At 38.1% G+C, this 26,377-nt stretch overlaps 1 protein-coding gene across 1 annotated transcript in view; it reads left to right on the forward strand.

Annotated features, from left to right (window-relative positions):
* Positions 1 to 25,477, forward strand: part of LOC122565558 (mucin-16-like) — a 112,965-nt gene extending 87,488 nt beyond the window's left edge. The window contains exons 92-109 of the mRNA XM_087975849.1: positions 1,686 to 1,855; positions 2,032 to 2,058; positions 2,690 to 2,844; positions 2,935 to 3,002; positions 4,552 to 4,721; positions 4,900 to 4,926; positions 5,541 to 5,695; positions 5,785 to 5,852; positions 6,263 to 6,432; positions 6,609 to 6,635; positions 10,549 to 10,709; positions 10,815 to 10,882; positions 12,325 to 12,494; positions 12,841 to 13,013; positions 14,444 to 14,511; positions 15,221 to 15,381; positions 24,072 to 24,184; positions 24,779 to 25,477. Coding sequence (XP_087831975.1) covers positions 1,686 to 1,855; positions 2,032 to 2,058; positions 2,690 to 2,844; positions 2,935 to 3,002; positions 4,552 to 4,721; positions 4,900 to 4,926; positions 5,541 to 5,695; positions 5,785 to 5,852; positions 6,263 to 6,432; positions 6,609 to 6,635; positions 10,549 to 10,709; positions 10,815 to 10,882; positions 12,325 to 12,494; positions 12,841 to 13,013; positions 14,444 to 14,511; positions 15,221 to 15,381; positions 24,072 to 24,184; positions 24,779 to 24,871 — 2,044 coding nt within the window. The 3' untranslated portion in view covers positions 24,872 to 25,477. The remainder of the gene's footprint in view (positions 1 to 1,685; positions 1,856 to 2,031; positions 2,059 to 2,689; positions 2,845 to 2,934; positions 3,003 to 4,551; positions 4,722 to 4,899; positions 4,927 to 5,540; positions 5,696 to 5,784; positions 5,853 to 6,262; positions 6,433 to 6,608; positions 6,636 to 10,548; positions 10,710 to 10,814; positions 10,883 to 12,324; positions 12,495 to 12,840; positions 13,014 to 14,443; positions 14,512 to 15,220; positions 15,382 to 24,071; positions 24,185 to 24,778) is intronic.
* The last annotated feature ends 900 nt before the right edge of the window (positions 25,478 to 26,377 follow it).

A 26,377-nucleotide genomic window follows, 5' to 3' on the forward strand; every position in this document is an offset into this window, starting at 1 on the left:
CACCGTCCTGGAGTTGTGTCTTCCAACAGTCACCCTGTAATTGATATGAACCTTCCTGGCCATACAATTTCTGTTGTTTAGATAGCTAGTGTGTGTCCCACAACAAGGTCAACAGCACAAAGTTTGATTTTGTTCCAGCTGAGGTAGACTTCAACACTTGGAGGTAGTGAGGGCTGCAGATGCTGGAAAGTCAAAGTTAATAAAATATGGAGCTGGATAAAGCACAGCATCAGAGGAGCAGGATCTTTTCCAGGTGATCTTTTCAGGAGAGTCGATGTTTCAGGCAGGACCCTTCATCAGGACTGGGGAGGGGGAAGAGAGCTGAGAAATAAATGGAGGGGAGTCGGACTGGAGGAAAGGTAGGTGGGATGGTGATAGGTGGATGCAGGTAGGATGTGAATGAAAGTGCTCAGTGGGAAGAGAAGAGCAGATAGGTGGGAAGGAAGATGGGCAGGTTAGGTCAGGTCGGGGGGGCGCAGGGTAGAGATGGAGGACTGTACCTGGGATGAGGTGGAGGGTGGGGAGATTTGGAAGCTGGTGAAACCTATGTTGAGGCCATAAGGTTGTAAACTCCTGAGGCAGAAGATGCAGTGTCCTTCCTCCAGTTTGCATACGGCCTTACTTTGACAGTGGAAGAGGCCCAAGATGGACATGTCATTGGGGGAGTGGGAGGGGGAGTGATGAAATGGCTGGCACCCAGGTAGTGGGGTTGATTGGAGTATGTGGACCAGAGATGTTGCCTGAACTGGTTCTTGAGTTTGCAGTCGGTCTCTCAGATGTAGAGGAGACCATCGGGAGCAACAGATGCAGTAAATCAGGTTGGAGAAAGTGCATGTGCATTTCTGCTAGACTTGGCATGAATATTTGGGGCCTTGGATGGATGGGAGGGGGGGGGGGGAGTGATGGGGCAGGTGTTGCACCTCCTGCTGCCGCAGGGAAAGGTGCCAGGTGTGAAGGAGAGGTTGGTTGGGAGTGTGGACCTAACAACGGAGGAAATGGTCCTGATGGAAAACAGATAGGGGTGGGGAAGGAAATATGTTTTTGGCGGTGGGGTCAGACTGCAGGTGGCAAAAATGGAGGAGGAGGATGCATTGAATTTAACGATTAATGGGGTGGAATGTGAGGACCAGGGGACTCTGTCCTTATTGGGGTGGGGTGGGGATGTTTTGAGGGCAGAGTTATGGGAGATGGGAGAGATACACTTGACGGCATCGTTGATCATGTGGGTAGGGAAATTACAGTCCTTGAAGTAGGAGGACATCTTAGACATCCTGGAGTGCCAGACCTGTAGATTTAGATAGCCTTCAAATAATCAAGATGCTGTCTGAAGAAGATGACAAATGCAACAGAAACCAGTTACCAGTTCAGACGTTTTATGATATTTGATTTTGCGAACATAGAATGTGTTTCCTTGTGAATATTATCGATGCATTATTTTAAGTAAGTAATCATATCTCTCTACAAATGAATTTCAGTGTACATAACACTCAGTCAGCATGATTAGATCTCATTTAATTTGTACTATTTCATTTTAACACATAAGAGAAATACATATTAGATATACCACAGTGAGGAATTTCTGCCTCAGGATTTTGATCAGGAACCCATGGAAAGTAGTGGGCCCCTACTTGCACTTCAGGTTATGTTTTCTGATTAATTTTGTTGTCTGTATGTTTATTTTACAGCCTGGCAAATATTGAGGACACCAGTGTAGATGCTGTCTGTTCTTTCAGAAATGACTCCAATCCTCAGCAAGTTAATAAAGTTACTGTGTACCATACATTCAGAGACAACACAAAGAGCATCTCCACCTTAGGAGCATATTCACTGGACCACACCAGCCTCTATGTCAATGGTATTTACCATTTAGAGATATTCTGTGTTTTTATATATTGTTTTTTTTCAGCTTGAATGTGTGAATATGTTAAAACTGAGGATGATTAATCCATTTTCATGAAATTTATTTCACTCTTTATAAGTAACTGTCCATCAACCCTACATTACAAAAAATATATGATTTTGATTTTTCAGATTACCATGAATCCGTTCCTTCCTCCAGTGAGTATGGTTTATATTTCTCTGTTTCTTAGACATTTCTTTTCATTACAATGGGGAACACAGAGGACATTTTTATTTAAGCCCAGCTTATTTATTGTTACAAACATTAGACATGCCATATTTACTGTTTAAAGTCAATTGGTAATTCTACTTCTAAAAAGAAGTCATGAACCTCGCAATTGAGAATGTATGACGTTTTTAACCAGGGAACCTGTTTATGCTATATCATTCTGTCTACATCCAAGAACCATATTAATACACTTATACTAAAGCCGTGAGCAATAAGAACAGGACCAGCAGTACTTCAAAGTAGAGCTGTTATCTAAATTTAAAACAAACTAAAGATAATAAGAAGAAGGTTAGAGGAGACACAACATTTGGACAATTTTCTACAGATAAACAAAACTGCAGAATCACTTGTTCAGTAATTTTTCTCCCATTGGTCATTTGATAGCAAACATTGCTAAATTGAATGTTATCATCAAAGATCTAGAAATCCTAACTCCAACTTGAAATATTCTGTGGTAGTTTCCATATTTTTGGTTTGCTTTGTTTCACTCTTCAGGACAAATGATGTACTCGCAGAGATGTTTTATTTTCAATTCAGTACTTTTCTGTTGTTTCCTGACAGCTGTATCTCCAACCGTGAGTGCAACTCCAAACCTGCAAACAAAGCCTTTCGATTTCAATGTGACCTTCATTATCACTAACCTGGCCCTGACTGCAAATCTACAATCACCCAGTTCTGCACTGTACAAATCTGCAGCAAATATTATTGCTTACCAGGTCAGTTCATAACTTAAAAAGAGATGTTTTTAACAATTAAGTTATTGTACTAGATTTGTTTCTAAAACTCTGCTTATTACTTTCCTTCAGCTAAATAACCTGTTTACAAACAGCAAGATAAACAGAACATTCTCCAGCTGTAGAGTTCATTCTTTCAGGTAATGAATGTTAAACCTCAGCAGTATTTATTTCAAGATTGCTTTAACATTTAATAAGTTCTTTCATTTTATACATGTTATAATGATATAATATTCCAGTTATTCTACAGAATTCTGAAGGTATGAATATAAAATTAAGAGCAGTACTCAGCCATTCATCCCTGCAAGACTGTTTCTCTTTGATATGATCATTGCTGAACTGATAGTGGCCTCATTCTACTTTCCTCTTACCCCATGTATACCATTTGACTTACTTGTCAATGTAGAAACAATCAGGAATCTATCTAACTCAACTTCAGTAACATCCAATGATCCATTGCTCTGCAGATAACAGAATTCTACAGATAAATGACCCTCTCAAAGAAAAGAAAATTTCCTTTGATTTGCTCATATTTTTACATTGTGCCCCTTATTTGTAGTCTTACTCATAACTCAAAGCATCCTTTCAGCATCCAGCATATCATATTTATCCAGATTGTTATATGTTTCAATAAGATCACCTTAATTGTTTGTAAACTCCAACTGATAGTGGTCTAAGCTTTTCTCATAAGATATATTGCTTTTATTATCAGATTATTAGTATTATTTATTTGTTCCTGCTAGATACCTACAGATTCAATAAGCAATGATTTTTCTATTCTACACTAAATAATTTGAGTAGTGAGGTTTAAGCTAAGACAGTGAAATTTTTGACAGTGGTCAAACAGCATTAATTGCTACTAGAACAGCTTGCATTATTTCTTGTTCAGAATATTCAGATGCTACAACTGTTTGAACAACCATATTAAAGCAAACAGTCGTTTTGGAGTACAGAAGTTGAATATTGTCGAAAAGACAATATATATTATTAAAGTTTTTCATCTCACTCATTCGGACAATTCAAAGAAATACAATAGCAAAGGGAAAACAACATTTCTACTATATGAGAGCAGAGTGCTGAATGGTTGGCAAGTGGTCCTTTGTCAATCATGAAGTAAACAGCTGACACCCGTATCACCTCAACAAAATTCTGCCTATTGTTTCTTGCTCAGTTAAGTCAGTTGGTTAGCTAAATGGCATGTGTTTTTTAATAAGGCCAATAATTCGATCTCCATTCTGGTTGAAGTGGATTTGGAGCTAACATCTTCACTTTGTAAAACCAAGATACAAGTCATGATGGTCCTTGAAAAAATCGAGGATGCTGCCTACAGAAATACACACCAATACCCAGTTATCAGCTCCATGTGCTGAATAAATTTAGCTCTGGCAACATAAGCAAATATGTGCTGTTTCCTTGTGAATAGAATGGGAAATTAATCGCTATTTTAAAGAAATAGTAATATCCCTATACAAATGGAACCTCAATGTACCTGATCGTTAATGAGCATGAATTAAATCCCATTTACTTCAAACCTATTCACTGTCATACATAGATGTACATTTTATATAAATAACATTGAGAAATTTCTGCTCCTGTATTTTGCTCAGACACCTATGAAAGTTTACAGTCATATTTGGATTTCAGATATATTTTCTACCTCACTTTGTTGTATATGTGTTTATTTTATAGCCGGGCAAATATTGAGGACACCAGTGTGGATATAATCTGCAGTTTCAGGAATGACTCTGATCCACTGGAAGTTAATAAAGTTACTATATACCACACATTCAGAGACAACACAAAGGGTATTTCCACCTTAGGAGCATATTCACTGGACCACACCAGCCTCTATGTCAATGGTATTTAGCATTTAAATTACATATTCTGTCTTTTTAATATTCCATTCTTTCAAGTTGAATGTGTGAATCAGATAAAATCAAGGATGATTAATCCATTTACAGAACATTTTTTCACTCTTTAAAGATATTTCTCCATTAGACATATATAATAGCAAATACATGATTTTGATTTTTTCAGATTACCACGAATCTATTCCTTCCTCCAGTGAGTATGGTTTATATTTCTTTAATATTGCTTTTCATCATAATGGGTAACAGAGGACATTTTCAATTCAGCCCAATTTCTTTATTGTTGTAAACATTAAACAGTAAATATTCCATGCCTAAAGTCAATAAGTAATCTTACTTCTAAAAAAAGTGATGAATCTTGGAATTGAGAATTCATTAAGATTCAATTAGAGATCCTTCTTGTGCTATATCATCCTGTCTACATACATGAACCATACTAATGTATTTATACCAAAGCTGTCAGCAATGAGATCAGGATCAGAAATGCTTCAAAATCAATCTGTAATCAAAATGGAAAATAAATTTAAGATAACAAGAAAAGAGACTCAACAACACCCAGACAATTTTCTACAGATAAACAAACAATTGCAGGAACACTAGTTCAGTAATTTTCATCCAAATGCTCATATGATAGCAAATATTATTAGGGTGAATGTTATCATCAAATATCTAGAAGTCCTCTCTCCAACTTGAAATATTCCGTGGTGGTTTCCATATTTTTAGTTTGCTTTGTTTCACTCTTTAGGACAAATGATAGTCACAGAGATGTTTTTCTTTCCAATTCAATGCTTTTCTGTTGCTTCCTGACAGCAATATCACCAACTGTAAGCACAACACCAAACCTGCAAACAAAGCCTTTTGATTTCAATGTGACCTTCATTATTACTAACCTGGTCCTGACTGCAAATCTCCAATCTTCTACCTCTGCACTATACAAATCTGCAGCAAATATTATTGCTTATCAGGTCAGTTCACAACTTAATTACTAAAAATATTTATTTTAAGTAATTGTATTAGATTTGTCTCTGAAACTCTGATTATTACTTCCCTTCAGCTAAATAACCTGTTTACAAACAGCAAGATAAACAGAACATTCTCCAGCTGTACAGTTCGTTCTTTCAGGTAATGAATGTTAAACCTCAGCAGAATTTATTTCAAGATTGCTTTAACATTTAGTAAGTTCTTTCATTTTACATATGTGTGACAATGATATAATATTAATTATTCTACAGAGTTCTGAAGTCATGAACATATAAATTAGTGGCTGTTGTAGAACAGAATGGGAAATTAATCACTATTTTAAAGAAGTAGTAATATCCCTGTACAAATGACTCCCAATGTGCTTGATCATTAATCAGCATCAATTAAATTTCATGTATCTTAAACCTATTCACCGTAACACATAGACATACATTTTAGATAAATAACATTGAGGAATTTCTGCACACTAGTATGAAAATTTACAGACCTTACTTGCACTTCAGGTTATGTTTTTTCTGACTCACTTTGTTGTCTATGTATTTATTTTACAGCCTGGCAAATATTGAGGACACCAGTGTAGATGCAGTCTGTTCTTTCAGAAATGACTCTAATCCTCTGGAAGTTAATAAAGTTACTGTATACCATACATTCAAAGGCAACACAAACAGCATCTTCACCTTAGGAGCATATTCACTGGACCACACCAGCCTCTATGTCAATGGTATTTAGCATTTAAAGGAGACATTCATTGTTTTATATTTTATTCTTTCAGCTTGATCATGTTAATCTGAAAAAATTGAGCATGTTTCAGCCAAATTCATGAACTTCATTTCATTCTTTAAGGATATCATTCCATTAGATGTATTTAACAAAACGTACATGATTTTTATTTTTCAGACTACCACGAATCTATTCCCTCCTCCAGTGAGTATGGTTTCTATTTCTGTTCCTATAATATTTCGTTTTAATGCAATGGGTAAGACAAAAAGACATTCCCAGTTAAAGTCAGTTTATATTCTGTTCTAAAATATTTGGGAGACAATGTTTACTATTAAAGGTCAAAAATCGGTTTAGTTTTTCCTATTTCAGTAAAACTATTTAGGTATACTCTTGGTATTCTGAATTATTTGTAAATTCAACCAGAAAACCTATATGTACTCTTTCATCCTTTGTACTTATGTGAGCCATATTAATAAACTGATACTAAAGCTGTGAGCAACTCGAGCAGGAGCAGAATTTTACACTTGAATTAAACCACGTGGCCAAATTTAAAAGGAGCTCAAGATTCCAATTTGGCAAATGTTGTAAATCTGAAATGAAAACAGAAACTTCTGAAAATGCTCTGCAGGTGAAATGGCATTTGTAGGCAGAGCATCAGGCAGAAATGTAATTATGGTTAAGCAAATGCAAAGACATTGAAAGGCAAGAGGAGAAAATGGTCAAAGACAAGGTCTGTGTTAAATTGGAAAGCAGGGGAGTGTAATTGGCAGAAAGAAGTGATACTGCAAGTAAAACATAAATAGTAATGAAATAAGTAAAGAAACAAAAAATGGTCCAGAGAAGTTGTAGCTGCGAGAAGCAAAATTGTCATTAACAGCTGATGTGAAAAATATCAAGTTCTACATGTTGATAATTATGTCCAAACTGCCTCACCACCATCTGTGTCGATTCCTCCACTGAATTTGACTTGTCACATTACTTGTCCAACACCTAGTATTAGATTAGCAGAAATCTTCGCCAGTTAAGTATTAGGGTGAGCGAAATAATTGATTCTGCTCATTGATTTGGTCAAGTGCTGCATGCCCTAGTCTCCAACGCTATCAGTCTTCCTGGCAATTGTCTATGGCAGAAACGGATCCTGCAACATCTTAGTCCTGGATGTGATCCCGGGATGAAATTTGAACTTTATGGCTTCTCCATCATCAAAGCTCTCTACTTCCATTTCTATGACATACATCACTGTCCATTACCTCAGTTCATCTCTTGTTGAAGCCCTCAGCTATGGCTCTTTACCTTTAGTCTTGTCTATTCTGATGATCTGCTACCTGGCTTGGGAACTCACACCCTCTTTAACTTGCTGCTTGCTTCCTAACTCAGGTTAACCGGTTTGTCTACCATCCTCCCACTTGTTGACCGTTGTGATCTGGCAATATTTCAGTTTTAAAGCTCTCTTTCTCAAATCCCTCCTGCCTACCTTTAAAATTATCTTCAGCCCATTGATATTTGATGAATAAACATAAGGAATGCCACTTGTACTCCAGTCCTCGATAGTGTAATTAACGTGCAAATACTTATTCCTGGGAGTTGACATTGCAGTATCATATTCCCTTGCCCTAGATCCTATCCACTCAGATCCAAAATATCATCAAGTATAGACAAATCCTCTATGAGACATACAATACATCCGATACCATTACCTCAACTGGATCTTGTAAAGGTGTATATTCAGAAAGGCTCATCTCCTGTTCCTCCAGCAGAAGCCTAGTCAGACATACCAGCAATAAACAAGAGGAAGAAAAGTTTGCTTGTGGAAGAATAGAAAGAGCAAAGTTGGCAGTGCATATGCAGCTTCTCATGCAAAATTTGTGGGAGTGAAATAGATGCCAGAAAGAGCATAAACAACTAAGTCTGACATGAAATCTTCTTGAGTTTTATCAGTCACCATGGCCTTGACACTGCCCATACTAGTAACTGGAATACTTGCTTCGAATGACAAGTGGGTGTATTGTCTGACTTTCATCCTCCAGTATCAACTTGCTGTCTTAGGTTGTGTGCATTCTAATCCTGCCAAAATTAAAGAGGTATGTTAATTGGTCTTGTGAGGTGCTAGAAAAATTCCTGATGAAGGGCTTATGTCCAAAACATCGACTCTCCTGCTCCTCAGATGCTGCCTGACCTGTTGTGCTTTTCCAGTGACATTGTCAATTATGGTAGACCAGCTAATCCTTCGTACATAAGATCTGGGTAAATTAGAGTTGAAATAGTGGTAATTTGAGAAAGGATATACCCTGTATTGATGGAAAAAGATTCACAAGATTAGTTCTGGATTGAAAGGCTGAATAAATTGGAGTTATGTTCTCTAGAGGAGGTCATGTGATGCAATGAGAAGTGTCTCTGTCATCGAGCATAAGTTCTGGGTTCAAGTCCCACTCTAAGACTTAATGGCCAAGGGAGGCGCATATTTCATGTGGCCAAATATTTTGGGTATCAACTTGCAAATCCTTCTAAAACATGCCAATGGCAGATGGAAGAATGGGAGAACGTCCTGGTCAACCATGTTATAAAAAGGCTACTCCACACTACAACATGCACGTAAAAGTGCATGTTTCCACTCAGACTCCATGAGTGAATTGTCATGCACCACCGTCACATTCTGTCTAGAGTTCAGAAGAACGAAGGGTGATCTTCATGCAACATAAGTTTCTAAAGAGCTTGCCGGGATAGAAAGAGAGAGAGAGATAGATAGAAACATTGAGTGCTTGATAAAATCAGCAGGTCTGGCAGCATCTGTGAAGAGAGAAACAGAATTAACGTCCGATATGACTCTTTTTTGGAACTGAAGGGAGAGGTGAAAGTGTAATGTGTTTTGTACAATAGAAAAAGTTAGGAGGAGTAAATGGAAGGTCAGACAAAGTTTAGGGATTAGGTGGCACAGAACAAAAGGAAAAAGGGAGTGGTAATACATGTAGAAGAGGGATAGGTCTGGACTACATTTTAATGTGTTTAATAGTGGAACTTAGATCAGTTGTTCTGAAAGTAAAACAAGGAAAACCAGATACTGGGCGGGGGAGAAAAAGGGAGAGCAAGAGAGATACACCACAAAACGAAAGTTGAATTCAACTTTGAGTCCAGAGGTTATGTTGTTTTAACTTCTGTTGGGCTTCAAAGGAACATTGCAACAGTCCTATTACAGAAATGTGAGCACGAGAGCAGGACGGTGTGTTAAAATGGTATGCGTGTGCACAGAAAGGTGGTGTTCCACTTTGAAAATCACAAATGTCACAGCACAAAACAATCTCTCTTGCCCTGTAACCTTCCCCTTACCTTCCTTTCTTTTCCCTTGTTCATTCCCATCTTTTTCCCCAGTTAAAAAAAAATCACTTTTCCACCTCTCCAGTTGAGAGACCATTCCCTCCGTGAATCCCTTGTTAGGTCCATGCCCCACACCAGCCCCACACCAACCCCACACCTCCCCCTTCACTTCCATCCAAGGCCCCAAAGAATCCTTCCACATCCAACAGAGATTTACCTGTACTTTCACACACGTGATTTACTGCGTCCGTTGCTCTCAGTGTGGCCTCCTATGCATTGGGGATACAGGATGCCAACTTGCAGAACATTTCAGAGAACATCTCTGGGACATATGCACTAAACGACCCCACCGCCCTCATGCTCGAAACATCGACTCTCCTGCTCCTCAGATGCTGCCTGACCGGCCGTACCTTTCCAGCCCCACGCTTTTCGACTCTGTTCTCCAGCATCTGCAGTCCTCACTTTCTCCGAGAATTTTCCTCAGCAAATATATTCCCTTTCAGACATTTTTACTGTAGATCAGTGCTATCACAAATACTGGATATGTGTTCTCCTGCCCTCCTAAACTCCCAAGCCCCATTACCGGAATGGTGTGTGTGACGTAAATGAAAACCTAAACTGCGTGCCCCAAATTTCAGACAGTTCTCACTGATTTCTAAGCCAAGATGTTTTAAATATTAAATAAAGAAAAATCATATTTTAGATAGTTAAAAATTAGTTCCAATGTAACGTATGAGGTTCGGAAATGTTTTATTACATAATTCTGATATCTGCTGTATTCCCTCTATTTATTTATTCCTTATAGCTGAAAAGCCAGTTGTGATAGTGACGCAATCTCCAAATGAAGGGACAAGATCCACTGACTTTAACGTCACTTTCACGATTAGTAATCTGACATTCATTCCAGATTTACAAAACCTGAATTCCTCTCCGTATAAAGCTACATCAAGCCATGTTATTAATTCGGTAAGCCAAAACTGGAATTATACATTGTTGATTGATATCAGTCAGAATATATTGACAGTGTGCTTCTATCTCTAAAACGTTTACTCTGAATTTTGTTTTAAATAGCTCAGGAGTCTCTACAGAAACAGCGAGATAAAGAAAGAATTCTTACATTGTAAACTTGCAAGTTTCAGGTAAGACTAGTATCTATTAACTGCTCATTGTTTGCAAAGTATCTCAATAGATGTCTGTTGAGAGTACAGTAATGCCTTTCATACAAAATTTAAAATGATTTAAATGTGAAGCAGGGAATGCTGGAAATTCTCAACAGTTCAATTAAGAGTTTTTTGTCAAAAGTCAAATGTAGTTTAGATGAATGTTAGTTTCAAAAAGTACACGCACACAATAATGCACACATGTACCCACATAGACAGAAAATGGAAAACAGAAATTAGTTAAGCAACAGAAACAATATTAACATGAAACTGTAAGAGGCCAAAAGGAAAATATTTTAATCAAAGAGATTGGCAACATGCAGGAACAACGTGGAAGTATATCTGCAGTCTGTTGTTGAAGACAATATTAAGACTGGAGAGTAGTAAAATGCCCAAAGGAAAGAAAGCATGCTTTTCCTTGAATATGAATTAACTTCATTGGAACAGTGAAAAGATCAATAGTAGAGAACTCAAGTGAAGCAGAAGAACTAACTGAAATGGTAAGGGGTATAATACGAGAGGTATACTCCACAGATTGGAAATATTCAGCCAAGTGATTACCTGTCATTAAAAGATGTCCTTATTTCAGTTCATTGAGGTTTCAGATTTCCTATTGGAAATAAAGGCTATGACCTGATCCAACCATCGACTTCCATTTGCAATGTGCACATTGGAAATCATACTGAGATATAACTGTTTTGGAAATTAGATTATATCCATCACTGGAATCTATCAACTTAACATTATTGGGGGTCATGAGCTAGGCCTTAATAACCTATGAAAAATGCACAACAGGAGCTCACCAAGCCAAGGAATGGTTGCTGACTCCCCCAGAAAAATAGCTGATTATAGCCCTGGTGGATCCATGTACAGGAAGTGGCTTTAACAATTGTTTGGATTTGTTTGGATGAGGCAGTGTATAGTGCTGATACTACACCAGATCACAGATATGGTATGAAACCAGAAACTCTCAAAACAGGCAGTCCCCGTCCTAGACGTACATCCTACTTCAATGGTCTTGTGATGAAAGTATAATGTCTTGGGCAGGAGGCCACCGTAATGAATACATTTTCAGGAAGATATCAAAGAATATATAAGCCAGTGTCAAGAAAAGACAAGCAATATGCCTTTTGCTAGTTCAACCTTCAATACATAACTAATTATTTGTTTAAAACTTTTCTATTTTTTTTTTAGTTAAATGGCCACGTAGTCACATTAATTTTTAATATATCTGATATACTTTTTTCTACAGAAACAATCAATGCTATAATTCAAAAGTACTCTGTAAAACACTTCAATGATCTTAAAGATCCCTATATATTGTTAATGCAAAATATTGAGAATTGTTAATATTTTAATGAATCATTGATGTATTTGGTGGTGATTTTTTTTTTTACAAATTGTACAATCCCTTTACACAGGCCTGGAAATGAAGGCAATACTAAGGTTGAAGCAATCTGTTCTTTTAAAAATAATCCCAATGTGAATGAAGTTGATAGAGTCACTGTTTATAATGAGTTCAGAGACAACACTGAGAAAATCACTGCATTGGGAATATATGCACTGATCGAAGACAGCCTCTATGTAGATGGTATGTACTGACTCAATAATAAAGCTTAACCAGCAACACAATGCCATACACCATATTTTTTCAGAGCTTATATTAACAATTGGTTAAATTTGAATGGTATTATGCTGTGCTGTCTCCTGCTTCTCCCCAATTTTTATATATTTTAAATGAATAATCAGGACGTAAATGATGACTGCTAAAGAAAATCATTCAATATGGATTACTCCCACAAAATGAATTGATGATCAAAAGGAAAACTAATCTTGAATGCTTTCCTTGGAACTAGTACATTTCAGATTCTCAATTATAACTGAATTTCTTGTTGAAGCCTTGGGCAACATATTTACATTTCATATCTTAACTTTAGGTTATCAAGAATTGAAACCAACTGTAACACCAACTATAACGTTACCTGCAATCCGGGAAGGAGACTTGCCATTTGAGCTTAACTTCACAATAATAAACAGAAATTTTACTGAAGCACTTAATGACACAAATTCCCCTGAATACCAAAGCATTACAGCCAATATTACCAGGATGGTAAGGATTATTTTTTATTCTGTGTTTTAAATGTAAACTTCTTGTCCAGAAGATCAAATACATCACTTGCCTTTTGTTATAATCCCACCTGATGGCAATTCTGGATGAGTCAAATCTCAGAGTGAAATGTAGCTTGATAGATTACAAATTTCATTTTTACAATTGGTGGTTAGTCACTGAATTGCTATATTCTTTAACACAAGGATACAGGTTAATTACACAAAAGAAAAAAATTAGGACATATAAGGTATGTCATAAAGATCTTAATAGAAGCAGCAAAATGAAGTTTCTACCTGTTTTCCACCAATATCCTTTGTAGCTATTAAGTCCCAGAGAAATATCATTCCTTTCTCAACTCATTCTTTCTTACTTAACTGACTGTGTGCAGTTCCATCTTCTTGGGCTGCTATGACAGTTTTATAGCTGCTTTCTACTTATTCTGGCTTGACCTCCTTACAGTTGTGATGGCTCTTTTCAGTTCTGAAAAATTGAAAACTTCTCTGCAAACTCTCACAGCATTGAAACTTCACAAACTGGAACTCTTTTGCTAGGAGGAACTGTTCTCATGAACTGATTTCCTGATTTTCCTGAACGGAAACAAAACAGTGTAAACATTTTATTAATTCTGGCCGCCACATTACCAAAAGGATGGGGACGCTTTGGAGAGGGTGCAGAGAAGGTTTACAAGGATATTGCCTGGTATGGAAGGTGCATTAGAAAAAAGGAGATTGAGGGAGCTGATTGAGATCTACAAAATCATGAAGTGTATAGACAGGGTAGATAGAGATATGCTTTTTCCCAGGGTGAGGGATTCAATAGCGAGAGGTCATGCGTTCAAGGTCAGAGCTGAAAAGTTTAAGGGGGATACACACGGAAAGTACTTTACACAGAGGGTGGTAGGTGCCTGGTAGTAGAGGCAGGCACGGTAGATTCATTTACGATGCATCTGGACAGATGTGTGAGTAGGTGGGGAGCAGAGAGATACAGATGCTTAGGAAATGGGCGATAGGTTTAGACAGTGGATTTGGATCAGCTCAGGCTTGGAGTGCCGAAGGCTGTAAATTTTCTTTGTTCTTTGTTCTAATTAACACCATTCTTATCAGCTACACACTGAATTGAATCACATTCTTTCTTGGAAGTAATGTATATATGTCACTTTTTGACACCTTTAAGAAATCAGGACCTTCACAGAATTGAAACTAAAACCCATCTGATTCAATTTGAACAATCCAAAATTCATAACTAATAGTATTAATTATGCATCTTTTTCACACTTCAAATTCATTTTATTGGTGGAGTGTTATTCAATTCTTAATCTGTGCTCTTTTTAGTAAGATCAATTCAATAGATCTTTGACATTTTCAGGAATATTTAATTCAGATTTCTTATGAAGTATGCAATCTGTGTTTACTATGGTATATATTTTTCAGCTTTCAGGATTGTTTAAGAAGAGCTCTTTAAAGAAGAGTTACCGCACCTCTAAAGTTATAGGGTTGAGGTAAGAGGTTTGTTGTACCATTGAGATGAAACAAAGTGATGACCTTTAGTCATAAGGAAAACCTTGCCTACCCCAGTCACATTTACAATCCTGGTCTTTGATTCCTCCCACCCAATTACTCTACCAGTCTGACCACGGCCCAGAATGCTGCCCACTCATATTGCTGGTGATTATTCTGACAGCTCCTGCCACCCTCCTGTTTGTAGCTATTGGTCTAATCATCTGTACAGACAGTTCATCTAGCCAGCTATTGCGCAAAATCTGTATGCTTTATTCAAGGTAATCTGGGTCAACCTCCAGCAACACAAGAAATAAATATTTAATGTAAAGAGATGTAAATACAGCTATATTGTTCAAAACAGTTTCCTGATACATTTTGCTCTGTGAATTCTGCCCTATGGGGAACAACTGAGATAAAACCTGGTCTCAGAATGTGTCCTATGCATTACAAAATCCTGAACATCTCTAGAGAACATAATGGCGCAGAAAAAAGTACAGTCCTATTACTACAATGTTTTACTTGCAAAGGTATTTTGAAAGGATAAGATAGTTTGATTCAAACTTGATATGCAGGTACTGAATCACTACATCTTTAGTATTAAATCAGAACATCATGTGCATATTGTCAAGTTACTCATCCATTTGGGTTGTGCACAGTTATGGAGAGAAAAAGATTCAAATTTTCTTTTATTTTGAATTTTCTCATCAGACGTGGATCAGTTAAATGCACCTGCTTGAGCTACTTCAACCCTGACGATGCAAATGAACTAGTAACAGCAGAAAAAGTCAGAAAAGAATTCGCTACTGGAACAAATGCAACAAACTTACTTGGAAATGTCTATCAGCTAAAAAATAACAGCTTGACAGTGGGTAAAGTATCAACTCTAATTGGATTATTCCTAAATATTTCATTTGAAGAACCAAATAATATGAATCAAGGCTGGATCACTGTCGTACAAAAAAATGGATGCATCTGCCCATGGCCTACCTCGAAATCTTGAGAAAATCAATGGCTCTTAACTTTTTTTGACGTATGTATGGCATGAAGAAATATAATCTTGTTTTAAATTGCCTGGCTGACATGTTAACTGACATGTTTAACTCCTGCCATACATTTAGTTATGTCTAAATGTTCCCCATAGAGTTTCTTGTAAAATCTATCATTTCATTGACCTTAATCAAAAGTCGAATACAAATAAGACTTCTATTATTGCCTAGTAGCGGTTTTATAGGAAAAAGCGAGGGCTGCAGACGCTGGAGATCAGAGTCGAGAATGTGGTGCTGGAAAAGCACAGCAGGTCAGGCAGCATCCGAGGAGCAGGAGAATTGATGTTTCAGGCATAAGCCTGATTCCTGATGAAGGGCTTATGCCCGAAATGTCGATTCTCCAGTTCCTCAGATGCTGCCTGACCTGCTGTGCTTTTCCAGCACTACACTCTCGACTCTATTACTGTTTTTCAATACACTTCAGCACTTGGTCTGCTGGGTTAAGTTTTAACCACCCTTGCAGATAGCTTTGTCCGACTTTTGTGCTTTCCTTGTCAAATTTTTGATCTGCAGGAATTGCTCTGAGTTTTCTTTCAGTTGCCAGGAGAGTGTTAGTAATTGCTTTAGAATACAACTGCATTTCTTCTACAAGAATAGATCTTCCTTTTCTGTTTGTTCTACTGCTGCTATCTCCTGTTATAAGCGTGTTGCCTGCAATGTAGCCTGTGACATATTTGTATCTCATTAGTCTAATTCTGAATCTTTGTCTATGGAAAGGCATTTTTCAGATTCTTTCAATCCCAATAATATTAGCAGGAATAAAAGTCCCACAAGAAAGGCTATAAAACTTTTGCATCCCTGCTAATGGTTCTTTCCCTGTGGTTGTCTACCTCAGTCCAGTTTATATCAAAACTCTTGATCTAAAATGTATAAAAGTTTTCTTCTTCCATCAGTTTCCAATTAGGTAAGGACTACTCCAAGTCCCACATTTGTGGCTACAATAGTGAATAAGCTTGGATTGTATTGTGCACGTTTATCAGTAGGAAAAAGCTTGTTTTCATCTTCTTAAAAGCAGCAATCTGTTCCTGACTCCAATACCAATGCTGGCCTTTCATTGAAAGCTCTCTGATGGGTTGGATAAAACTGATAAATTAGGCATAAAGATTCCCACTTGATTCACCATGCCAAAGAAGCAATTTACATCATTAATACACTTCAGTGCTTTAAATTCATTACTGGTCTTCCTTGGATTCTCTCTGATGCCTTGATTTTTGGATTAGTATCCTTAGAATGTAATCATCATTCTGGAGAACTGGCATATCTAATAAGGTGTATAGCCTGCATTTTGTATTGCCCTAACATGTACATGTCTTTTTGGTCATGTCCTTCTTTGTTTTACGATGGATGAGGATATCATCCAAATGGCAAATTGCCCACAGCTTCCCTTCTATAATTCCAGACATTCCTCTTTTGGGAATCTCTACTAAACAGGAGATCCTAAATGGCAAATAGAGTCATAGAGTCATAGAGATGTACAGCATGGAAACAGACCCTTCAGTCTAACCCGTCCATGCCGACCAGATATCCCAACCCAATCTAGTCCCACCTGTCAGCACCCGGCCCATATCCCTCCAAACCCTTCCTATTCATATACTCATCCAAATGACTCTTAAATGTTGCAATTGTACCAGCCTCCAACACATCCTCTGGCAGCTCATTCCATACACGTACCACCCTCTGTGTGAAAAAATTGCCCCTTTTGACTCTTTTATATCTTTCTCCTCTCACCCTAAACCTATGCCCTCTAGTTCTGGACTCCCCAACCCCAGGGAAAAGACTTTGCCTATTTTTATCCTATCCATGCCCCTCATAATTTTGTAAACCTCAATAAAGTCACCCCTCAGCCTCCAACACTCCAGGGAAAACAGCCCCAGTCTGATCAGCCTTTCCCTGTAGCTCAGATCCTCCAACCCTGGCAACATCCTTGTAAGTCTTTTCTGAACCCTTTCAAGTTTCACAACATCTTTCCGATAGAAAGGAGACCAGAATTGCACACAATATTCCAACAGTGGCCTAACCAATGTCCTGTACAGCCGCAACATGACCTCCCAACCCCTGTACTCAATACTCTGACCAATAAAGGAAAGCATATCAAACACCTTCTTCACTATCCTATCTACCTGCGACTCCACTTTCAAGGAGCTATGAACCTGCACTCCAAGGTCTCTTTGTTCAGCAACACTCCCTAGGACCTTACCATTAAGTGTATAAGTCCTGCTAAGATTTGCTTTCCCAAAATGCAGCACCTCACATTTATCTGAATTAAACTCTATCTGCCACTTCTCAGCCCATTGGCCCATCTGGTCAAGATCCTGTTGTAATCTGAGGTAACCCTCTTAGCTGTCCACTACACCTCCAATTTTGGTGTCATCTGCAAACTTACTAACTGTACCTCTTATGCTCACATCCAAATCATTTATGTAAATGACAAAAAGTAGGTGGCCCAGCACCGATCCTTGTGGCACTCCACTGGTCACAGGCCTCCAGTCTGAAAAACAACCCTCCACCACCACCCTCTGTCTTCTACCTTTGAGCCAGTTCTGTATCCAAATGGCTAGTTCTCCCTGTATTCCATGAGATCTAACCTTGCTAATCAGTCTCCCATGGGGAACCTTGTCGAACGCCTTAATGAAGTCCATATAGATCACATCTACTGCTCTGCCCTCATCAATCTTCTTTGTTACTTCATCAAAAAACTCAATCAAGTTTGTGAGTTTTCTTTATTCACTAATGGGATGTGGGCATCATTTATTGTCCATCCTATTTCCTCTGAGAAGATGGTGGTGAGCTATGTTCTTGAAATACTACAGTCCATTTGGTGTATGTGTACACACAATACCTTTAGGAAGGGAGCTCCAGGACTTTCACCAGCAACACAGAAAGAACAGCGATAGGTTTCCAAGTTTGGATGGTGTGTGGGTTGGAGGGAATTTGCAGATGGTGATGTTTCCATGTATCTGCTGCTCTGTCTTTCTAGATACTGGTAGCCATGGATTTAGAAAATGCTGTCTCAAGAACCTTAGCGAATTTCTGTAGTTCATCTTGTAGCTGGTAGACACTGCTGTAACAATACTGCTGAAACAGTGTAGTAAACATAGTCAATAATCTTGACTCATGGTGTAAGGACATATGCTGAAATGAACTGTTTTCTTCCAATTTTGTGAAAGGCATGTTTGTTGTCAATTTGGCCAAACTAACATCAACAGACAAAATAAGGTGGACATTTAACTCGTTTATTCAATAGTGAGATCCATGCATAATCTTAGTTCTCTATTTGTCTTGGGGATAGTCACTAGCCCTGGGCATCATTGTGTCTGGTGATGTGTCTCCACTTGCATTCATGTAGCCTAAGTGTAATTTTATCTTCCTCATCAAAGGATGAGGAATTTTCCTGACAGCATAAAAATAGGTGGGCTTAAATCTACTTGCAGAGTTACATGATAATTATGCTTCAATTTGCTTCAGCCTTTGAATAATTTTGCAAATTCTGGCTGGGATTCTGTCCTGTCTTAATTCTGAAAAATTGCATCCACTCTCTCCAACAGACTTCGACAAATATGTGCATTGCTGCTTAACAATGAAATATGATTCTTTAGTATATGGAGTCACACATCAACACCTCATCTTTTATAACCACATTTTGTGATGGTTTGCCCAGTAACCTGAAGATCTGCACTTCCTGGACATTTTTTTTTAATTTCATTGACTGAACTTGCAGACTTCAACCAAGGCAAGATGTTTCCCCTTATCAAAATATCTGTTACCGCATTGAGATTGACTTCTGCTTCAAATCCTTGCATCTTCACGTTCATGATCTAAAACCTGCATTTATTCTCTTCGACCTCACCTCGAAATGTTGTCATTATATTTTTATTTTCCTAAACCTTACCTGAACCTGATTTTCATTTCTCTGGAAAATTTCCTTTTGCAGGACATTTCCTTTGTTTTTGAGCCAATGAAGTACCTTAGACTCCCAGGAAGGGGAGAAGTGGCAATATGAGCATGCTCACAGCAGGCGGGGTTGGGGGTGGGTGGGAATGAGGCAATGTGTGCATGCTGTCCAAAATGGTGCCAGATTGTGGCGAAAAACACTTTTCACTGTATTTCCCCAAATACATGTGACAATAAAAATCATTCATTCATTCCTGCTGGTCATTCACATCACTCGTAGTTCTGTTTTTTTACCCATATCTTGTAAAACTTAATTTGGTCAATGATGTTGATCCCCACTCTTTAGGCATTTTGGTTGTCTTTGGGAAGGTGATGGCACCACCTTGGGGCCTATTCATCTGACTGGGTCAAAAGAATACCCTAATACTTCTTTTCAGAACTGATTAATTTTGAATGCCTTGTTTTTAAGTGTAAGTGCCTAGTTTTGAAGTGTAACATTGCTGTCTTTTTTTAATAGTGAGTAGTGGGTTCTTTCTGGTTATGTGTTTTATTGAGATCTGTCTCTTGATTAAATATAAAACATAGATACTAACTTAGCATGCAGCAGTGTTTTTTAGAGTAGTAAGACTGTGCTATTTTCTGTAGATTGTTAAGGTGCAAAGATGGCCTATAGTAGAGCGATATGCTCTTCGTGTTGGATGTGGGACATTAGGGAGAATTTCCATGGTACTGATGATTATGTCTGCAGTATGTTTGGTTGTGAATCCTATCAGATCGTATGGATCGGTTGGAGCATCATTAGAGGCAATGAGGAATTTACAGGAGATGGGGGGGGTGATGGATAGGAAGTATGAAATTATGGGAAAGAAGAAAAACTGCAGATGGATAACTGCCAGGAAAGATAGGAGAGGGAGGCAGATAGAGCAGGAGCCTCCTGTGGTTATCCCTATCTCAAAACAAATATGCTGTTTTGGAAAATGTAGCGTGTGACAGGTTCTCAGGGGAATGTAACATCAACAGTGAAGTTTCTGGTACCAAGACTGGCTCTAATGTCATGAGGGGTACGTCAGGTTCCAAGCAATCGATCGTGATAGGGGTACATCAGGTTCCAAGCCATCTAGTCAGTGGCACAACAGAAGCTTTTGCATCCAACAGCAAGAAATCAGAATGGTGTGGTGCCTCCCTGGTGCCAGCATCAAGGATATCATGGAGAGAGTGCAGAATATTCTCAAAGGTGAGTGGGACCAGCACAAGGTCCTTGTACACATTGGAACTAATGATATAGGAAGGAAAAAGGATGAGGTTCTGAAGAGAGAATATAGAATGTTAGTCAAGAATTTGAAGAGGAGATCCTCAAAGGTAGTAATATCTGGATTACTCCCAGTGCTACGAGCTAGTGAGGGTAGCAATAGGTGGACAGAGCAAGTGGATATGGTTGAGGAGCTTGTGCAAGGGAGAAGGGTTCACATTTTTGAATCATTGGAATCTCTTCTGGGGTAGAAGTGACCTGCATAAGGAGGACGGATTGCACCTGAATTGGAAGGGAGATTTGCTAGAGCTGCTTCGGAGGATTTAAACTAGTAAGGAGGCAGGAACAAAACAAAGAACGACATAAATTAAACTGCATTTATTTCAATGCAACAGGCCTAACAGGGAAGGCAGAGGAACTCAGGGCATGGTTAGGAACATGGGACTGGGATATCATCACAATTACAGAAATGTGGCTCAGGGATGGATAGGACTGGCAGCTTAATGTTCCAGGATACAAATGCCACAGGAAAGATAGAAAGGGAGGCAAGAGAGGAGGGGGAGTGGTGTTTTTGATAAGGGATAGCATTACAGCTGTTCTGAGGAAGGATATTCCCAGAAATACATCCAGGGAAGTTATTTGGGTGGAACTGAGAAATAAGAAAGGGATGATCACCTTATTGGGATTGTATTATAGACTCCCTAATAGTCAGAGGGACATTGAGAATCAAATTTGTAAGGTGATCTCAGTTATCTGTAAGAATAATAGTTTGGTAATGGTAGGGGATTTTAATTTTCCAAACATAGACTGCCATAGTGTTCAGGGTTTAGATGGAGAGGAATTTGTTAAGTGTGTACAAGAAAGTTTTCTGATTCAATATGTGGATATACTTACTAGAGAAGGTGCAAAACTTGACCCACTCTTGGGAAATAAGGCAGGACAGGTGACTGAGGTGTCAGTGGGGGAGCACTTTGGGGCCAGCAACCATAATTCTATTTGTTTTAAAATAGTGATGGAAAAGGATAGACCAAATGGAAAAGTTGAAGTTCTAAATTGGAGAAAGGCCAATTTTGACAGTATTAGGCAAGAACTTTCAAATGTTGATTGGGCGCAGACGTTCACTGGTAAAGGGACGGCTAGAAAAAGGGAAGCCTTCAGAAATGAAATAACGAGAGTCCAGAGATAACATATTCCTGTTAAGGTGAATTGCAAGGCTGGTAGGTGTAGGGAATGCTGGAGAAATTGAGGTTATAGTAAACAAAGAGAGGAACCATATGTCAGGTATAGACAGGATAGATAAAAAGTCTCCTTAGAAGAGTATAAATTCAGTAGGAGTAAGAGGGAAATCAGGAAGGTAAAAAGGGGACATGAGATAGATTTGGTAAGTACGGTTAAGGAGAATTGAAGGGATTTTATAAATACATTAAAGACAAAAGGGGAACTGGGAGAGAATAGAGCTCCTCAAAGATCAGCACAGCAGCCTATGTGTGGAACCACAGGAGATGGGGGAGATACTAAATGAATATTTTGCATCAGTGTTTACTGTGGAGAAGGACATGGAAGATCAAAGTTGGGAGGTTATGTTGTGGCTGTACAGGACATTGGTTAGGCAACTTTTGGAATATTATATGCAATTCTAGTCTCCTTCCTGTAGAAAGGATGTTGTGTAACATGAAAATATTCAGAAAAGATTTACAAGGATATTGCCAGGATTGGAGGGCTTATGCTATGGGGAGAGACTTTTTTCCCTGGAGTGTCAGAGACTGAAGGGTGACCTTATGGAGGTTTATAAAATGATGAGGGGCATGGATCGAGTAAATAGACAAGGTCTTTTCCCTGGGGTGGAGGAGTCTAGAACTAGAGAGTTTAGGTTTAGGGTGAGAGGGGAAAGATTTAAAAAGGGGCCTCAGGGGCAACTTTTTCACGCAAAGAGTGGTGCGTATATGGAATGAGCTGCCAGAAGAAATGGCAAAGGCTCTTACAACAATAATTCCAACATTTAAACGGCACCTGGATGGGTATATGAGTAGGAAGGGTTTAGAGGGATATGTGTCAAGTGCTGGCAAATGGGACTAGATTAATTTAGGTTACCTGGTCAGCATGGACAAGTTGAACCAAAAGGTCTGTTTCCATGCTGTACATCTCTATGACTCTATGTCACTTAATGGTTAATTGACACTCTGTATCTCTTAAAGGTGTACCCACATACTGATTGTGAGACATAACAGATCATCATCACTGCTGCCAATATACTAGGCACCAATCTACATGTTTCACTGTCTATACTCAATATATTGCCCAATGGGCGCAAACAATTCTAAATTCTTACCTGACATATTAAATGCTGACTGAGCAGCTGTTCCTGCTCAGTCGCTGGTCAATTTATAATTTAAATTCCCAGTCATGCTTGGTCTGTTCTAACCTTTTTGATGACAATTGAGATTTCTTAGGCCTCTTGTGGCACTCTGGTAGTGTCCCCCCTCTGGGCTAGAATACCCAGATTCAAATCCCACCTATTCCTTAAGTGTACCATAACATTTCAGAACAGATTGATTAATAGTATCTCACATAATTTAATATTTGTCCGTTAAAAAAATTGCTTTATGAATGTTATGCCAGACTGCAGATTTGTTGTGATGCAGATAGTTTTGATACCTTTTCCGTCTGCATATCTTTATCTCTGGCTGAGTGAAACAAGTACTTCTGTACAATGCATCAGCTAGATTGTTTTAATTTGTTCTTGGGATTTGGACATCACTAGCAAGACCAGTGTTAATGCCCAACTCTCATTATATTTGAGAAAGTGGCAGTAAGCTGCCTTTACAGCCTTTCTAGTTCCTTCAGTGTAGGTACACCAACAGTGCTGTCAGAGGTGGTATTGGCAACACAGCCACTGTCTGACACCATCACTGGTACATTTGAATGCTTTATCCAGTCTATCATAGTTGGACTAATGCTACTGAGGCTATTTACCAAAGCTATATGACACATTTTGGATTCATCTGAAGTTGAAATTAACACTTCGCACAATATATAGTGGACAGTCTTTTCAAAGTAGTCTGTTATGAGTTGCATGGTTGAATTCATTCAAATAAGGCCGTATAAGGCACAGTTCCTGACTTCCAATAAAAGTCTTGCTCAGAGAAGCAGAACTATGATGTAGTTCTCTCTCTCGGAGCCAAATTGCTTTTAACAATAGTTGTCCTCATCCAAAATAAAAAAAAAGTAGAATGATCCCATATAGTTTCCAACTTACTGACAACTTGACTGAACAGTGCACACTATAAGTTATTGCACATCACATGCACTGCAAGATTTAATTCACATATATTTCACATTTAATTGTTTTGCAACCTGTGTTTTATTTATGTAGAAGCTAAAGCACCAATTTCTGACAGCAAAGTAGAAATTCCATACTGGGGAATCATACTCATCGTTCTAGGCATACTCCTCATTCTATTCCTGTTCATCCTCGGAGCTTTACTGGTATGTACAACAGATTATTCAATATTGTGCACAGTGCTGAACTCTAGAAATATAGAGTATACGTTGGAAAATTGCAGAAGGTCAGAATAAAGGCATGCTATATAACATCATGAGCCAAATCAATTATAAGAATCACTTGTCTCCAAGATTCAGCAGTGCATAATTGCTGTTGTAATGCAGAACAAATTCTAATGCTTCCTCTAAAGATCTCCTCAAGCATAAATGCATTAACATTAAAATGAAGAGCTGGATCAAATTCGCATTTGTGGAGAAAAATATCTGGCCATTGTTCAAGATAGAGCCTTTCTTCAGAAAGAAAGAAACATGAGCAAATAAGGGAGGTTCTCCAACCACATCAGATCACTAACATCACCTGATAAAAAGAAATTTAAGGTTATATATAGAAATTCTGAAGTCACATTGGTCAATATTCAGATCAGAGATTCACCTCTCAATACCCAAGTGAAAATTGGGTGCAACAGATCAGGAGCCAAAGGTTCAGTGGTCAGAGTGGTAATAGAGGGGGAATCATATTTTACTTAATAGGTTATGGTACTTCTCATATGTTTAGTAACCAGCATTTTAATCTTTCAGATTGCACTGTGCTTGAAAAAGAAGCACCAAGGATTCTACAACATGATGCAAGACCCTGCAGGCTTTTACTTTCCACATCAAAAATTCTACTGACAGAAAAACATTAACAATAAAAAAACATTGGTGATAAACAGCAAACATGCAAATTAGTGATTAAAGTAGAAATAACGTATTACAATTATGTAGCTAAACAGAACCAATCCAAATTAATTATTCGTTGCAACTCTGGATAGTCCTCTAAGAAACTTTTAAGACTTTACTTGAAGAAAAGCACTAAAGATGAAAAACGTTGTCAAAGAATATTATATTGAAGACACAATGTTCAAGTATTAAACTAAAATAAAATCAAAATAACAAATGCTTGTCATGCTTTTGTGACTTGAATGTTTGGTTTGTGCATCAGTTGCAATAAATTATTGTCATCAGTCAGACATCTGTATTATGTTAAATGTTATATTTATCTCTATTATCTACATGAATCTCAATGATATGAACTTTAATAATAAATAGTACTGTGGTGATCTAATAATTCTATTAAATGATTATTGGAAACTATTTAAAATATTCGAATGACAGAATAAATAGGTTAATGTATTTATAAAATTATTTTTTCTTGGGTGATGAACATTTACAAAGCTGTCTATTTTTGTAAATCATGTCAAAATAATGAAAGCCTAAAATAAACTACTCATAACAAGTTTTCATTTTGTATTTCATTTTTAACAGCATTACATGCTGAATTTTGCAACCTACATTAAAACTACACATTCTCAATCAAAATTGATGGTATATAGAACAAAGATAGCAACTCAGCTTTTCTCCCCAGGGTAATACACAGTGCAGTCTCACCTCAGATAAGGGCTTTTGCTGAAGTTTGGGAAGCAGGAATCCAGCTCCAAGACGCATGAAGCACTGATTAATGAGCAAGGACCTTTTTATTCATTCATGGGATGTGGGTATTGATGGCAGGGCCAACATGTATCACCTATTCCTAGTTACCCTTTGAAAAGGTGGCAGAGAGTCACCTTCTTGAATTGTTGTAGTCCCTGTGCCTTAAGTAGATCCACAATGCTATTAGAGAGGAAATTCCAGAATTTTGACCCAACAACTCTGAAGGAACTGCGATATATTTCCAAGTCAGGCTGTGGAGTGATTTGAAGTGGATCTAGCAGGTAGCAGGTACAGATATTTGCTGCCCTCATTACTTGAGATGGAAAGAGTTGTGGGTTTTGAAGGTACTGTTTAAGGAGCTTTGGTGAATTTCTGCAGTGCATCTTGTCGGGTAAGTGCTGCTGCTACTGAGCATCGATAGTGGAGGATGTGGATGTGGTGTCAATCAAACTAACTGCTTTGGCCTGGATGGTGTCAAGTTTCTAGGGTGTTTCTGGAGCTGCAGTCTAGCAGACAGTGATCAGACTCCTGACTTGTGCCTTGTAGATGGTGGACAAGATTTGGAGAGTCAGAAGAAGAGTTATTCACAGGATTTCTAGCCTTTAACTGGCTCTTGTAGCCACTCTATTTGTATGGCTAATTCAATTTCTGGTCATTTAAACCCCAGAATTTTGATAGTGGGGAATATCGTGCGAACACCATTACAAG

The sequence above is a fragment of the Chiloscyllium plagiosum genome, unplaced genomic scaffold (genome assembly GCF_037043375.1).
Source record: "Chiloscyllium plagiosum isolate Xiang-an unplaced genomic scaffold, Cpla_swu_hap1 HiC_scaffold_28, whole genome shotgun sequence".
In the NCBI taxonomy this organism is placed as follows: domain Eukaryota; kingdom Metazoa; phylum Chordata; class Chondrichthyes; order Orectolobiformes; family Hemiscylliidae; genus Chiloscyllium; species Chiloscyllium plagiosum.